Consider the following 17,832-nt stretch of genomic DNA (forward strand, 5'->3'; position numbering starts at 1 on the left):
GGCAACTCGGGTTGACCTCCATCTTGGCTGTATTTACTGGGCAACCAAGGGCTTAGAGCCTACATCGGAGGGAGAGAGAAGGTAGGGCAAGACAAAAGTCAGTACTTTTTTGGAAATAGTGAAGTGGAAGTTATTTGTATTAAGGATATTCTTTCTCTGACCACCTCCTTTTCACCCAGTTGATGAAAGATGGATCCCCCTTTGTAAATAATATGAGATGATCAAACACACAAGACTGGACAGATGAGATTCACAGCAGTTTGTTAGTCACATACACTCATAGCCCAGGGGAGGAGGCTACCACACGCCATGCAGGGCCATACAGGGGAGGAGGGCCTTCATTTGGGAGCAGAGTGAACCTGCAGGAGTTGTGGGAGGCAAGCTTTGTAGTAACAAGAAGATGGTGTGTTGTGGGGAGGACCCCTTGGTTCCCACAGGCGGACGTGATTGTCTTGTTGGAATAATTGCTCTGAAGGGAGGTGAAAGCCATTAGGTTGAAGACAGGGTGGGATGGAGCTGGTTCAGCTAAGGGAGGTAGCCAGCAAGCAAGCCTTTCCTTTTGGGTGGGGGGCATATCTGGCCAGAGCAGGAGAACTCATGGCCAGGGAGCTCGTGAGGCTCAAAGATGTTAAGGCAGTTCATGGGATTTTAGTGCTTACAAAACAGTTCTCATAGTTAAAGGCTTGGAGGAAGTAGTGGAGGTAGGTGGAGGTAGGAAGTAGGAGCAGGTGGTATCTTGGCCAGCTGCACATCAGTGAGGTACTATCAGGCTATCGTTGGAGCCAATGCAGGGCTCTGGGCCATTATAGCCAAGGTATTCAGCGGGTTGTCCACACAGACGGCTGCGAGTACCAGAGTTTCTATTCATATGATAGGTTGATTTCAAGGGACCACAAACCAGGTGTCTGGCTTGTCAGGCAGGCAAGTGTAGTGACTAAGGGGGTACAAAAGTTATGAAGCCTGGCTTGCATTTGGGCTCTTATCAGGGTTTCTAGAAGGTTATTTAATCTCCTTGTACTTCAGTTTTCTCAGTAGTATAATAATAACTGTCTCATGGAATGGTTGAAATGTTAAATGAGATAATATCTGTAAGTGCTTAATAAATGTTAGCTCTTGTTATTGACTGGGTATAAAAGTTACCCAAATCAGCTTCTGAGGGTAAACTAGTGGTCAGTCTTAGCCTAAAAGACCAGTCAGCATTGAAGACTCTGTGATGTCATTAAATCACCTAAACCACACTGGAGGGCCCTTTTTTTTTTTTTTTTTTTTTGAGGTGGAGTCTCTCTCCCCAGGCTGGAGTGCTGTGGTGCAATCTGGGCTCACTGCAATCTCTGCCTCCTGGGTTCAAGCGATTCTCCTGCCTCAGCCTCCCGAGTTGCTGGGATTACAGGCACGGGCCACCACACCCAGCTTATTTTCATATTTTTAGTAGAGATGGAGTTTCACCACGTTGGCCAGATGGTCTTGATCTCCTGACCTCGTGATCCACCTGCCTCAGCCTCCCAAAGTGCTGGGATTACAGGCGTGAACCACTGCACCTGGCGGAGGTTTTGTATTTCTCTTTACAAGGTCCTAAGTTGACAAACTATAAACGTATACACAGTTACATAGAAAGTATCAGGGAAGTTTTGCATTTAGAATATTACTAAGGTGTATTTTAAGTAATGACCATTTAAAGATTCTCCTATCCAAGGGTATTGGTATTTTGAAAGCAAAGCACAGTGCCTATTACATAAAAGACATTCAATACATTTTTTGAATACCTTTTGAAAAATAAGGCATTATAACTATCAAATTATGGAAAGTTTTCCCTAGCTTCATTTGTAATGTTTACCAGTAAATTGAATAAGAGGCTAGTTATGGTACAATTTGCAGAGGTTGCTCTAGAATGTTCTTATGAAAGGAATCGTGGCATTGTGTTCTGGGTGGAACTAGAAAACTTGTTTCGAAGCTTGGCAGCTTCAGTAGCAGGCATATTGTTGCCTTGCGTGGTGGGCTTAGGGATACTAATAGGAAGATGCCCTTCCAGGCCACATGCTGGCTCATCCCCTTTGCTAGCAGTTACGGATAAGAGGTAGAAGAAAAATATATTTATTTTTTGCTAATGGGGATATTTTATACAGACTAGATATATTCTTGTTAGTTCCTATGGCATTTCTATAAATGACCTCCCACCTGTTTTGTTAACTTATAAAATCAGTGAGAAAACTTGCTTGCATGTCTCTTTAAACTCCTGTTAAGCCTAGAATAGTGATTTAAAAAATTGTATGTGTTCAACCAATATGTATTAGTCGATTAGCTTTTACTGAACCATCAATACTCAGTTGTGTTTCTGATTTTTATTCTTGCAAGATACACTGTTTTAGAGATTCCAGTTAATGTGTTAGATGGCAATTTAAGGATCTTTTTGATGCTAAGAGTCTATGATGATCAAATCTATCAAGGAGAGATCTTGGTAAGAATAAAGATGTTTTAGAAAAACTTGGGAATTTATTAGCCTTATATAGAGATACAAATAATTCTAGTAGAATACAGTTATATAGATAGAAATTATGCATATTTACTAGTAAAAAATCTGATAAATGAATAAACAGCCTTTGGTGTTCCTGCCCAAAGGCCTTTGGTGAAACTTGATGGGTTTTGTGTACCATAGAATAGTCAAAGAGAGCCTCTGTAGAAGAGCATGCAGTCTGGATTTGGAAACCTCAGTTCGATTTCTGGCTTTGTCACTTACCTTAGGTACTCAGTAAGTCACTTGTCCTCTCTGTTCCTGCTTCCTCATCTGTAAAACAATTATAGTAGTAACTACTTAATAAGGTTGTTAAAAAGATTAAATGAGTGAATTCATTTCCATAAAGTACTTAGAATATTATCTGACCCTCATAAGCACTATATACATTCTCATGGTTTTTCTTGTTTCTTTTCATAGATATAGCTGACTTCCAGGCAATCTTTCCATGCTGGGTGGTTAGAGCTGGAGAGATTCATGAAGAGCACTGCCCTTTGAAACAAAATCTCATATTCAGAAAACTGATGCCGAACACCAAGTAGCATGATTTCACTCTGAAGCAGTGTCTCAGCCATTGCCCTGGAATGGTTTTAAAGCAAATGATACACTGCTGAAAGTGCTGCCTTTGATATCAAATGTTCATTAAAAGTTTTCACTAAGACATAAAGTTTTTCACTACTCTCTCTTGGTAGGGGTTCAAATTTGATATGAAATTCCTTAAAGTGGTTAAATCATTCATTGTCCCGCCTGCCTGTGCTTTTAACGAGTTTATTTTACAGAAGGAGTACTCTCTTCAAGTGGCTGTGGATTGAGACACTCTTACAGGCTTAATTGTTGAGTTAATCACCTTTACAAAATGCACCTGCCCTTTGGTTTCTGGTGCATAACGCATTCCTGTTGTAAACTGTAAATTGACAAAATTCCTTTGCCATTTTACAATTGCTTAAAGTCTTTATTGTTCTGTATTCCTTGTGAGGAACTCCCCTGAGCACTCTTAACTTAGTTGCTCTCTGAAAAATATTTTAAAGAAATTCCAGAAGTGATAAAGCTCAGAGGGGCCCCACAGATACAAAGTGCTGAAGTAAAATATGATACTAAATGGTGATAAGAGACTTAAAACTAGACTTCATTGTGATAAGAATGTGATAAAGCTTGATTGTAATACTTACACCATCTTTCAGAAAATCATGATGTTATAGAAAAATGTTCCTAAGCAGTAACACAAAGCAATTAAAAAAAATAGCTTTCATGTGCACTGTTTAAAAACCTAAGTGTTATGAAGTCTCTCAATTGAAATCTTTAACTGTAGATAGTTTTTGTTTTTTGTGTTATGTCCAGATTCTATTTAATGCAATTAGAATTCAAATTCCTATGTATTGAGGACCTTGATTACATAGATGAGATATTTCTTAGTTCCAGTTGGTGTTTGTCATCTCTTGTCTTCTCTGATCCTATTTATACATTCTCTGTTTTTAACAAATAATTCTTCCCCAGAATGGACTGGGAGAGCGAGGTCCGGGTTTCGTTTTATTTATCTGCATCGATGTTGCTCCGAGTCTTCAGCCCTGGGCCCGGCAGGACAGCATCTCAGCGGGTGTGGACCGGGACAGCCAGCAGGGGCTGTGGCGGGGGCTTGGCCTGTTCGCGGGGCGGGGCGTGCGGGGCGGGGCTTCCGCGGAGCGCAGACAAGCGGGCACATCCCAGGTTAGCGGCTGCGAGCCGAGCCGGCGGCAGCGGCAACTGCAACAGTGGCAGCAGTGGTGGCCAGAGCCGGATGCTCGCGGGCTCCCTGCGGCTCCACTAGTTTTCTTCGCTCCGCCCAGCGCCCACTCGCCTCGGCTGGGGAAGAAGACCAGTCGGTGCTCAGCTCGAAAACTGGTGTCTCAGCTTAGGGCCTCCTCCGGGAAGAGCTAAGTGCTCCCAGGTGAAGCCGGTGCCTGCGGGCGGTCCGTACACCCCGCAGCCGGCTCGCACCGCTCGAGAGCCTCGGCCGCCGTGTCTTCCACGCCTGCAACTCAGCCAGGGCGCGCGGGGCGAGTGGGGTCCCCTGCGGGGTAAAGGGGACCAGGACGGCGAGGATGATCGCACAGACCTGGCCGGTGGGCTTTCACTGCCTCCTCCTCCTGGCCTTGGTTGGGTCCGCCCGCAGCGGGGGCGTGCAGACCTGCGAAGAAGTTCGGAAACTTTTCCAGTGGCGGCTGCTGGGAGCTGTCAGGGGGCTGCCGGATTCGCCGCGGGCAGGTAAGGGGCAATGAGGGGGTCGCTGGGCGGGGAGCGTCCGAGCCTGGCCTTCGCTCCTCCAGGCTCCCTTGGTGGCACTCGTGGGAAGATGACCTTTCGGGCCCTGCATTCGCGCAGGGTGAATCCCGGGGAGGCCTCCGGGGATGCTCGGTGCGGATAGCCTGAGTGCAGCGCAGCGCAGCGCGGCTCTGGGGACCCATAACCACGCCTGCGACGAAGCCCGATTCTGGGCATCTGCTTCCCGCCCGGCTCCCTTAGCCTCGGAGGATGATTTGGAAGGAACCAGGAAAGCAGACATCAGGGCGGGGGGCACACGCAGTCTAACTGCGTTTCTCTTCCGAGTAGGAATTTCACCAGTGCCCTACTGGGGATTTCGATTTGCTGTTTTCTCATAAGGTGGAGGGAACTGAATTCGATTGCCCCAAGTTTGGTACTAAAAATCACAAACCTGAGATATACCCCTTTGCTGGAGAATGGGGCACAGAAAAGGGCAGCCGGTCTCCTCTGTAATTAGGACTTGGACCCTGTGCACCCAGAGACGTGACCCTTAGCTGCCCCTCTGTGCCCTGGCATCAAGCCCTGCTTGGAGGAACCCAACAACCCAGTGTGTCTCCCAGCACCACGAGGTAGTTTTTAGCCTGAAAAGTGTTATGGCAACAGGCGATCAAACCGAACGTACTGGGGAGTCACTTGACATGGATGAGATATACCAGCGTTCCAAAGGGAAAGATACAGTTTGTGTGGCCAGCGTGGATCCTGCTTCCTGTGAGCGCCTTTTGCCTATGCTTTCGAACCCTGCTCCCCGTTTCCACCGCACCAGTTTCCTTCTGCTGGTGGGAGTTCCAGGGTAGGTTCTGTCTGGAAGAATAGGTCGTAGCTGTCAAACGTAATAGCAGGTGTCTGGAGCCAAGTAAGGTCTTACTAGAGCCGTGGTTGTGACTATGAAGCCAACACAGACGAATCTGTGAGGTTATTGGTTGAACAAAGAACTTGTGGAGGACGCTTAAGTCTAAAATCCATCTTCTGTTTGAGTTTCCACGGTTGGGGGACTTGCTTGTAGCACTGAGGAGCTGTGAGCTGTAGCCGCTTTTCTTGACTGCTTTGCTTGTTGTGAACTTAATTTTAAGTCATCCCAGAAAGAAAATCTAGACATTCGGAAACATTGACTCCATTTGAGTTTACATGACCAGTCTTAAACCCAGTTATTTATTTGTGTACCTGTTTCGTACTAGGTGGTTTTTCTATATTACTTGAAACAAAGTTGACATTCTCAGTTTAGGGCGATTCTTCTATCCCCAAACAAAATATCACCTTATAGATCTGTAGTTTTCTTAGTGCATTCTTTTCATTAGGAAGTAAATCTCACTTATCGGCTGCTGATAAAACTAAAGTGAGTTTGTGTGTGTGGGTGGTGAGAGTGTTACGATGTGAGACCCTCACCTGAATTATTAGGTTTTTACCCCCCAAATACTGTAACTACGCCTGCTATGTTCACCGAATGGTGACGGCCAGCCCCTTCTCCCCAGTAAGGACCTGAATTCACTCCACTCTGGTATCTCAGTATTTCTGGTATCTGCTGAATGCAACACATTGATGGGTTGTTCATCACTTTTGAAGATGAACTTTCCAGAGTATCAGTCACTGAGACAGTGTCTTACTAGGATGTCAGGGAAAACTAAAGCTCTGTCCTAAGGAGAGAGAAATAACTGTAATTATTTGCATTTGATACACATGACGCACAAAAAAGTGCCACGACGGCAAGGAATCTTTCTTTTCTAAGTCACTCTGGATTGTTTTCCTATTGCTAGTACCTTTTTCAAATCTATGGCTGAAGGTGATGGAGGAATCACCGGAGCACTCACAGAAGAGGCTTAGAGACATCGGCGGTACTAGTGAAAAGAAAAGCCATATTAATATTTTCACTAAGAAAAAGTCACACAAAAGTAAAAAGTACTATGCTGATTTATACCCACTGCCCCAAAAAAGGCATTCATTAGGAATTTGATACAATTCTGAAGTTTTGTGTCTGTGTTGTTGGTCATCCTTTTACAAACAATTCAGCAAAATATTAAACTGTTTTTTAAGCACTGATTCCTCTCATCTCTCTAAAAAAACCCCTCAATCCCAAATTGAGTAAACCAAACATACCACATGCTTAGTAAATACTTTTCTTTCTTTTTGTATTTTTATATTATCTACAACATTTAACATGATTGAACATGGTAATTGACTATCGTATTTTCTAAGATTATCCTCAATCTCAAGAGAGAACATGGTTTAGTCATTTCTACATGAGAATACAAATAGTAATATCTTTTAACAAAGGTATTCATTTAGCACGTAGCCTTTCACTGACTAAAACAAACACATTTAATTTGATATATATTTTTTTGGAAGTACGTATTTTTACTGCTTTCTTGCATTTCTTGTTCACAGTGGTTAATCCCTGAGATGTCTAGCCAAAATGCAGTTTGTATAATATAAGAAGGTAGAATAAGTTTTTAGTTTCTTCCTACCTTTCTGACTTTTACTTCTTCTGAAAAAAATGCTATCCAAATTGAAATTATTAAAATTGTGAGAGCAGTGATTTAAACCGTTTCTCAGATTCCCCTCACCTTTGTTCTCTACCCTGCTCCAATTCTTTTAAGCCTATTGAGCTCCTAAGGATGTTTGGATGAGAAATGTAAAAAAGGAGAGAAGGTGTAAATGTGATTAGAATTACAGATTTCCCTGTGTTCTGATTTTATTTTCTAAGTAGCAGTCAAGGTGCCCTTTGCTCTTGTTTATTTTATTCGGAAAAGAACTGTTACTGAAAGTGTCTTTTAAAGGTCCTTTCATTTTTATTTTATTTATTGGGGATGGGGATAATGCTTTTCTATTAAAATTCTCTTTGCACATGCATTGTGCATAGTTCACACATGCCTCTTTTAGAGCATAGTTCAGAAAGAGGAAGTTTATAAAACAAGTGCGGATTATATTTAGATAATTTATATACCAACTATTTTTTGAAACGTGTGTTTGTTGATATAGAACTCTATAGCAAGTATACTCTCTATATCAAGTAGTCTGTGAAAGTAACTTCCTTGGCATATTTTGGCTATAAATAGAATAATAAAAATAAACTCTTGACATGGTTAAGTGAAATTTTAATACTAAAAGACACTGTAAGCAGTGCTCTGAAGTTGTTTTTGTTTTTTTTTTAACTGCTTTCATTATAATCAGATTTTATTATTGCTCCAAGGACAGTGTAGTTTCATTCTCACACCTCAGAAAAATGATCTGCTTGGTAACCTTGGAGTTTGGAATTACTGGATAGACATTTGGCTTTTAAAACTTGGTTCTGCCACTTGTAGTTCTGCTTCACAGATAAATGATCGTCTTGAACCTCTGTTTTCTCATTTATACATAGAAATATTTTAAAAAAGTGTTTGCATAGATAAAATGAAATAATGTAAAATGTCAGAAACCCAGGCACATAGTAATGCTGAAAATATGTTCATGTTTTCATTATAATTTTTTTTTGTTTAGTGTCTTGATTTTAACTTGATTTTTAAGGATGACATTTTGATTTTAGGTCTTTATATATCAAAGATGTTTTTATAATAACGAGTTGGTTTCAAGTCAGAAATGATTATTTTTCAATTTGGGAAATGTATTTTTATCTGAAGTGATATCTGTTACATTATGGTGAATATTTTGTTTATTTTTGTGAACGGATAAGCCTCAATGAAACAAGGCTGTGCCACTGCTAGCTGCAATGCTCATAACCACTGCCGCCACTGCCACACCACTATTCTTCTGTCTGTAGGGAGGTAAAATAGTGCTTCTAAGGTGGTTTACAGATTCACACAATTAGAATGTTGGTGACCATAGTCACTCATGGACAGTAATCTGAAACTGGGACTCTGTTTCTCATGAATTAACCAGTTTTGCTGTTTGAACAATGTATTTATGGTGATCAGATTTCCAAAGCCAGAATTGGGACCCGTCGTGTGACATTGGGGCAGATGATTAACATCAGGATTGCCCTGGGTTGAAGCCCACCAGCCAAGAACCACCGGAAACGAGATGTAGTAAAATTAGATTCATTTTGTTTGTTGCAGCAAGGGAGATTGCATACCAAAGGAACTCTGGAGAGTTTGGTAGTAGGTAGTTGGGAGGGCTTTTTATGGGATTTGGGCTTGTGGTGGGCTATTATAAGGAAGGTTTAATGAAGTGGGGCAATTCAGGAATTGGCTATTTTGATAACTTTTATCTAGGTGTTAGAAAGATTAAGGTAGGGTTAGTTGTCATAAATAAAGAAGCAGTAGTAGCTAGTGTTGGTCAAAAGAGGGGAATGTTTAGTTATTTTAGTTAGAAAGGCAGAGTGCCTTTCTCCCCATCCTTTTATACCACAGGTCCCGAGAGGTCTTGCCTCATCATTGTTTTCTAATTCTGTGAATGTTACTTATCTTGAATTGTGAGCATCAAGGCCCAGTTCCATTGCTAGGACAGTTTGTCACCTTTTCCCTTGGGAAGTCCAGTCTGTGCTTTGATATCTAAGAGAATCATGTGTTTCATTTTTCTCTAGGTGTTTGGTGCATCTTTTTTTTTTGTTTGTTTTGTTTTTTTTTTTGACACGGAGTCTCGATCTGTTGTCCAGGCTGGAGTGCAGTGGCATGATCTTGGCTTACTGCAAGCTCCGCCTCCCGGGTTCACGCCATTCTCCTGCCTCAGCCTCCCGAGTAGCTGGGACTACAGGCACCCGCCAGCACGCCCAGCTAATTTCGTTTAGTGCATCTTAATGGTGGAGAAGTGAGTTTGATTTTCTACTTTAGAATCCAATGGCTCATCAGGTGCTGAATTATACTGATCACACATATTCCCTTGTGGGGTCAATTGTAAATATTGGTGTCAACTATAAATCTTGTGCATCAACTACAAATATTATATGCATCCCCATTCTCTCTCCATCCCATAATTTAAGTTCCATTTTGCTGAATGTCCAACATCTTATAGTTGTATAATTGGCTTAGGAAGGGTACAACTTGAGGAACTTAAGAATAATATTTTCCACTTATCACCCTCCAATCCCTATTATTTTTCCTTGCTTCTAGCCTGTTGAGCTTTCTGGAAAATAGGTATTTTTGGTATGTACGTGTGTGTGTGTGTGTATAATCCACTTTCACATTGTCCTTATATTTGATGAGAATACTTTCTAAATCTACAACATTTCTTTTATAGTTACCTGGTAAGACCAAAAACAACATTCTAGCTAGGTGCCTCACCTAAACAGACATGATTTATAGATGAATGGTCTCTTGGTATAACTGTTGAGCCGACAAACAACAGATCTGATTTGTTAAAACGGGGTTATGAGAGACTTCAAACATATGCCCGTTGAAATAGATTCTCTGTGAATGTGGTATCTGATCTACTTGGTTAAGTAACAATAGCCATTAATTTTAATAGACAATAGCCATTTTCCATATCTACCTTTCTTTTATAAAGTCCTGACCTTCAACAAGAAGAAAAGGCAGCACTGATTATGCTCTCAATTCTTGAACTTTTCGGTTTTAGTAAATCTTCCATTTCACTAATGAGATTGCCTGAATTATGCTAATTACTATTCATTTCTCTATGAATCACAACAAACAGCACAGCCTTTGATTAGCTGCATCAGGTCCACCTATGGCTACTATGTAAGTTGAATGTGCAGTGCACTTTTATAGAAAGTAAAGGAGATGTTATACTTCCATGTTTTTATGGAAGAATGTATGAAAAGTGCAAATAAAATAAAATAATTTTACCATCTAGAAATTACCGCCAAAACGCCTTTGCATTGTCTTTTTAGCATGCTCATCAGCCCCCTGCTAAGCATGACTATTTTTTGAAAGAACATAGAATAATTTCCTTTTTGAAAAACAAGCCTTTTCCAATTATGAACATATCTTTATTTCCCATTTCCCATGCTGTTAAATAACTTTCTAAGCCTGATTTTTTAAAGTGGCTGTGTAGTATTGCATTAAATCTCTGTAGCATAAATTAAATTCATCTTTGTCTTTAGAACTGCAGGTTTCCAGTATTCTCTACAATAAAGTCACATGGCTGAGGACATCAAAGGCACACATGCCAAACTCTTACACAACTCATGGCTTTGTACATGATCTACATTACTATACATTAAGGCTTTTCAACCTGAGTGCCATTGACATTGGGGGATCGGCAATTCTTTGTTGCAGGGTGCTGTCCTGTGTATTGTAGGATGTTCAGAAGCATCTCTCACCTCCATCCACTAGATACCAATGGCATTACCACTCTCCACGAAGTTGTGATGACCAAAAATGACTCCTGGCTTTGCCAACTGTCCCGTGGGAGGCAAACTTGTCCTTATTGAAAACCACAGGTGTGAACTCTTCAACCCGTGGGTCCTTCACACACACAGAGTGTGTAGTTGGCCTGTTTGCATGTCTTAGCTTAAATGTCAGCTCTTCACAGAGGCCTTTCTCAAGTTCACTAAACTAGGTTATAGCACTTATTATTGTGGAATCCTTTTGGTTTCCTGCATGGCACTTTTCATGGCGCCACGTTCCTTTTCTTTGTTTTAACTCTACGTCTTTTGCCACTAGGTTGTGTACATGGTGGAGATAGAGAACATACCTGCCAGGGTCATTTTTTTTCCTGGGCATGTGACCTGTGCAGTCAAGCAAGATCCTACACTCAGATGAACTGTGTGGTTGGTTTAATGTTCTCTAGTCACCCTATTGAAATTTTTTGTTGTTCAGACAGGGTCTCACTCTGTCACCCAGACTGGAGTGCAGTAGTACAGTCACAACTCACTACAGCCTTGACCTACCTAGGTTCAGGTAGTTCTCCCACCTCAGCCTTCTGAGTAGCTGGGCCCATAGGTGCATGCCACCATGCCTGGCGAAGTTTTGTATTTTTTGTAGAGATGGGGTTCTGCCACCTTGCACAGGCTGGTCTGGAACTGCTGGGCTCAAGCAGTCTGCACGCCTTGGTGTCCCAAAATGCTGGGATTACAGGTGTGAGCCACCATGCCTGGCCCTAACTGAAATTTGAACAAAAGACCCTGCATTTTCTTTTTGCATTGGGCTCTGCAAATTATGTGGCCAGTCCTAATGCGTACCTTATTGACTGTAGAGTATTTGGTACGTAGAACAGGGCTTGGCAGAGAATAAGAGTTTAAATAATTGTTGAATAATTTAATAAAGCTTTAAGGAGTATTTTGATACATCTTTTGACTCTGATTCTTAAGTTAAACTCTAGACATACGCCTGTGGATACTGAATATCTCAGATTCTGCTTCTGTGTACGATGATATTTTTTGTTTTGTGATGTTATATAAATGGGTTAAAGATGGACCCCCATGTTTTTCTTACTTCTTCACAGCAGACTAGGACTGTTAGCCCAAAACCAAATGGTACCCAACTCTGATTTTTATACATCCAGTTGCTTTAAATATAGCTCAAATAAACTTATTTTTAGCCATTTAAAACCTACCTGCTTTGCATCCCTGACAAAATTTAACTGAATGCCTGCTAACCATAGATAGAATAAACTGTGGGACACTAAAAGACCCCAAGCCATTGATACCCTTGAAACCTCTCTGACCCAGACACTTCCTATTTTCTAGTAAGTGATATCACCTAGACATGCAAGCACCCTCTCCGATTTCCCCTTCTCCTGGGAGTTTTCTTGTCATCTTTGCCTTCTGGGTGGTAGCCAGGCACCATTGTCTCTGGAAGGTCTCCTGTTGTGAGGGACTTCAGCCTCTTGGCAACCTGTCAAAGCACCACCCAAATAAAACTCCTTTTGCACTACTGCCATCTTGTGGTCCTGTATTTTCTTTGATTAGCCTTGACATCCTGAAACTCACCACATATGGGTCAATACTTATTTCTAATGGAAGGCAGGGACTCAAAGTAGCAATACTGATTTTAAATATATTTCTTTCTTCTTACTAGACTATAGGCTATTTGAGAGCAGGATCTGTGATTGATTTCCTTTTTGGTTCTGTGATTAGGCCAATGTTTATAAATAAATAGTTATTTGTAGAATTCACCTTATTTTTGTAGTTACCTAATAGGTTATTTATTATGTTTAATTATTTTTTAATGCTTAATATTAGTAGTAGAATGAGAACTATAGAGAGTGAAGTTTCTTAAAATGTATATGGGCTCGGTTGTGTTGAATGAATTGTTTTTGTGGGGTTAATTTTTGCTTACATAACTCTCACAAATTTTATAAAGTGACCAAACCTTTTAAATTTAAAGGAATTTTTATCTGCTATCTAACATTTTTGAAATGGAGTAAATGAGTTGCCAGACAAAGGTTTAGAAAGGAATATTCTCAAATGTCCTGTAAGAAAAAGAAAATTACTTAACATCTAGAGGATTCATTTGCACAGCTGTTACCGTCATGTGGCGGGGCGACTGATCTGCCTTAGAGCATTCATCTGTTATTGAGAGAATGGAGACAAATAAAGGTGAGCAGTTGTAATTTGCATTTGGCTCTGGAGTGGGTTGGCTTGTATATTATTTGAATTTTTAATTTTTTGCAAAATAATATTTTTCTATGAGGAAATTAACAGTAAGGAACTAGAAAAGAATTCAGCTTTTCCATTTTTTACCCTTGTTAATCCCATGTTGGGAGTAAAGTGTACATCACTCATCTGTGGAACTATTCCTGAGCTGATCGTTGTTTGTTAAAGGACACTGACTTGGAGTTCAGTCTCCATTGTAGACCAACCAGAGGACCACCGTTTTCAGAATAAGGAAACAAATAATTGCTATTAAATCACAAAACATGATAGACTGTAGCAGGTATAATCTATTTCTGAAACTTTTCCAACAATTCCAATTTTAGAAATAGGTATCTATTTAAAAAATTTACTTTAAATCGACAGATAAAACTGAGTATATTTACCATGCACAACATGATGGTTTGAAGCACTGTACATATGCATTGTGGAATGGTTAAACTTAGCTAATTGAACTATGCATTACCTCACCTAGTTCCCAGTTTTGTTGTGGTGAGGACATTTAACATTCAATCTCTTAGCATTTTTTCAAGAATGTAGTATATCATATTAACTGTAGTCACCGTGCTGTGTAATAGGCCACTTGAATTTATTCTTTTTATCTATCTGTAAATATGTGTCCCTTGATCAACATCTTTCCAACTCTTCCTCCTCTCCCACAGCTCCAGCTCCTGGTAATCACCATTCTCTTGTCTATTTCTATGAGATCCACCTTTTTAGATTCTACATGAATGAGATCATGTGGTGTTTGTCTTTTTGTGCCTGGTTTATTTCACTTAATATAATATCCTCCAGGTTCATCCATGTTGTTGCAAATGACAGCATTTCCTTATTTTTGATGGCTGAATAGTACTCTATCATATCCACATTTTCTTTGTCCATTCATCTGCTGATGGATGCCTAGGTTTATCAAGTCTTTAAGACCTCTTTTCAATGGTATCATAGACAATTATAATTTTTGCTGTATGAATTGTGACTGGTTATTTGTTTAGGATATTTTACAAGCACTGCTAGGAAATTTTACTTAAGTAGAAAGACTATTTAAGTCAATGCTAGTGAAACAAACCTGCAAAATTAGATATGGTCCAACTATTAAATATGTTTCAAATGTAGTTATATTTAAAAGCTAGTAAATATTGTCTCATAACTTAAATTGTTTATTACTCTTATTAAGATAATGGGTTTAAATTACTAGTTTTTCTCTCCTCTGTGCTATAATAACCAAATCTATTTCAGTTCTTATAATTCGTTATAGGCAACATAATTAAATAATCTTTGCAGCTGTTTTGTTAGTCTTTTGCTTTTCCTTGTTTTACAGTTTCAAGATAATTTAGTTCATAATTTCTTCAGTATTTGCCTTGGGAGAATATAAAATCTGAGAAGGGAATTGGATAAAAAGCACATCAAGAGTTTGTGTCTTCGTTGATTAAATGAGCGTAAAAATTATTTCTGGATGTCCTTGTTCATTACATATATATTCTTTAAATGGAAGATTGTCAATATCAAATTACTTGTGCAGATTTATTTGCTCTTTGAATAACTCTCTTATTCGGTAAGGTTATACCGAGTTACATTTGGTTCATTTTCTTTTGATCATTGAGATGTCTGTGTTTAATGAGCTAAAACTGAAGTAGGTCAATAAAATGAAGAGATTAACAGCCTGTTCTCACCAGGCTTGGAATTTATTTTACTCTAGGGGTAAAAAAGTCATTTTTAAAAAAGGTATTTGATCAACTTAAAAGGTAAAAGGAATAAGAAAAACATGGCAAAACTAAAAAAGCTGAGAAATCGATGAGTTCTTCAGGGTACTATTTGTTAGATGAAGCTATGTGGATCTGTGTTTGTATGTTAAGAGTTTTCATTACAAGAGCAGAACCAAATTTTACGTCTTCCTTTGATAAGTTCAGAAGCACACAAAAAACTTCAGCTTTTAAAATATTTCCTATTCAATTCCTCTTTGGAAATATCTTATATAACAAGGAAAACTAGTAGTTATGACAAACCATGAAAATGTCATGGAATAAATAAATGGGAAAAGCAGACTCATCACCTTATTTGTTGCATATTGTGATCACATATTTTCTTTTCTTTTTGTTGGTGGACGAGGAAGATGCCTGTGTTATGTATTTCTTCTCCCAGCTTTCATATTAGATTCAGGGGGAACATGCACAGGTTTGTTACTTGGGTGTATTGTATGATCCTGAGATTTAGGATATGAATGATCCCATCACCCATTACTTAGCATACTTTCCAACAGATGGTTTGTCAACCCTTGTCCACCACCCTCCTTCCCCTCTCTAGTAGTTTCCAATGTCTGTGTTTCCCATCTTTATGTCCATGAGGACACAGTGTTTAGCTCCCACTTATAAGTTAGAACATGGGGCATTTGGTTTTCCATTCCTGTGTTAATTTGCTTAGGATAATGGCCTGTGGTCACATATTTTAGTAAATAACGATGAATTTATAGTTTTGAAATAGGTTAGTCTTGACTCCATCACTTACCAGCTATGTGACCTTTAGCAAATGACCCGACCTCTCAGAAAGTCAGAAGGCTGAGACGGGTGGATCACGAGGTCAAGAGATCGAGACCATCCTGGCCAACATGATGAAACCCCATCTCTACTAAAAATACACAAATTAGCTGGGCATGGTGGCATGTGCCTGTGGTCCCAGTTACTCAGGAAGACAGGAGAATGGTGTGAACCCAGGAGGTGGAGCTTGCAGTGAGCTGAGATGGCACCACTGCACTCCAGCCTGGGCGACAGAGCGAGACTCCGTCTCAAAAACAGACAAACAAAAAGACAAAACACTGGAATTTTGCAAAATAATGGTATTTCAATTAATTCAATTAAGATAAAGTGGGAGACACTTTGCCTGGAAATATAAGATGGTTTTAAGGCTGAATTAATGTAGGTAGGGATAGATTCTATAATGTTTGATTGCCTTCATCAAGTGAGTAGGAGTTACTTCTCTACTTTATTGTGTTCTTGCATGTCATAGTGCTGAGGGTCTTGGCACATCCCCTATATTGGGGATAAGATCTTATCTTCCATATGAAAGGCACAAGGGTGAGGTGTGCTGGCAAATCTCCGTCTGCCCCTTCAGAAGCCCTCTCCATCCTACCATTTGTTCTTGGGCTCTATCAGTGGGCATTCTTGGCTCTGGCAGTTGATGGGAGGCAGTAGCTACAGAAGGACTGGGCAAGTGGAGTAGGACTGACATAGGTCTCACCTTTATGGAGTCACTACAGGTTGGTTATGACCCTTTACCTAAAACCATAGCTCCTGTTGAGTGTCCTTACAAGTCTCTGAATTCTTGTAATGACTTTCTCTCTCTGTTCCCTAAGGGGCAGTAGCAGTGACCTCACCACAGTTATTAGCTAGGGAACATTGGATGATCCTCACAGCTTTCCTATATCTTGCCCTTTATAAAAATTTTGTTAAATATAATTTTAGGGTGCTAGTCTATTTTCTCCCAGGATTCTGTATGATAACACTTTATATACTTTAAATACATAAAGCCACAGCTTTCATAAGATAATTTGATTTGCATTTAAAATGTATAGAAACATAAATCTGTTCTAGAGTTACTTTATAAATGTTTTTAGAAGTTCTAGTCAATAATTTCTTTACTCATATTCAGTTGCTTCATAATCATGCTTCTGTTAAATGTTCCTTTCCTTCCCTTCCCCACCCTTTCCTTTCACCCCTTTTGCGAAGTGCATTGGTGGCAGCTAGCTCTTTAGGCTTCAGTTGAAAATATGACTGAATGGATAACACTCCATGATGATATGATTGCTTAGTCCTCACCTACCCTATCAATTCAATCACGAAGTTCTCCTAGATTCTGTTTCACAAATGCCTTTGTGAATTCTCTGCCTACCAACATTGCTACCACCTTGTTTTAACCCAGTGCCTTTTCGTGGCTGAGTTGCTCAATCAGCCTACATCTGTTCTTAGCCCTTGCTAGTCCATTTGCCAATAGATTCCCAACTAAGCTCCCAATAAAATCCAATCTTATCTTTATTTCTCGTTCACTGCCTTTCTTAAAAATAAGAGAACATGATTGTATCTGAATACATAACTTCTGTACAATAAAATAAAATGAAATACCACAGTGAAATGGAGTCCTGTGACATTTCATCTGTAATGCACAGCAATCAAAAGGTTAGCAACCTTAATCATAAATGAGCCGTCATAAATTGGTACCAAAGACACAAATATATCATGTGAAATGAAAAAAAGAACATAAAGAGGAAACTCAAATAATATAAATGACTACTATGGATATGTGAAGATTAGTGAACTTAACAGAGGAAAAATAATTTCTCAGGAATATGACGTTTTCAAAGATTAGAAATACAGATATCTAGTGTTCCTGTGATGGTGGGAAATAGAGCATTTTCATCTATAAACACTGAAAAAGAAGACTGGTAAAGACTGTCTCTGGTTCAGGGAGAATTCAGCAGTATGACTCAAAGTTTAAATGCTGTATACCCTTTGCCCAACTTATAGAAAAGTATTCCAAGAAAGTAATTGGACAA

The 17,832-nt window shown here is 39.8% G+C and overlaps 1 protein-coding gene across 1 annotated transcript in view; it reads left to right on the plus strand.

Moving 5' to 3' along the window:
* Positions 1-4,215: 4,215 nt before the first annotated feature.
* The window catches only part of GPC5 (glypican 5), a 1,460,926-nt gene continuing 1,447,309 nt past the window's right edge, over positions 4,216-17,832 (plus strand). The window contains exon 1 of the mRNA XM_007960682.3: positions 4,216-4,750. Within this exon, the coding sequence (XP_007958873.3) occupies positions 4,588-4,750 (163 nt within the window). The 5' untranslated portion in view covers positions 4,216-4,587. The remainder of the gene's footprint in view (positions 4,751-17,832) is intronic.

This window comes from Chlorocebus sabaeus, chromosome 3 (assembly GCF_047675955.1).
Source record: "Chlorocebus sabaeus isolate Y175 chromosome 3, mChlSab1.0.hap1, whole genome shotgun sequence".
In the NCBI taxonomy this organism is placed as follows: domain Eukaryota; kingdom Metazoa; phylum Chordata; class Mammalia; order Primates; family Cercopithecidae; genus Chlorocebus; species Chlorocebus sabaeus.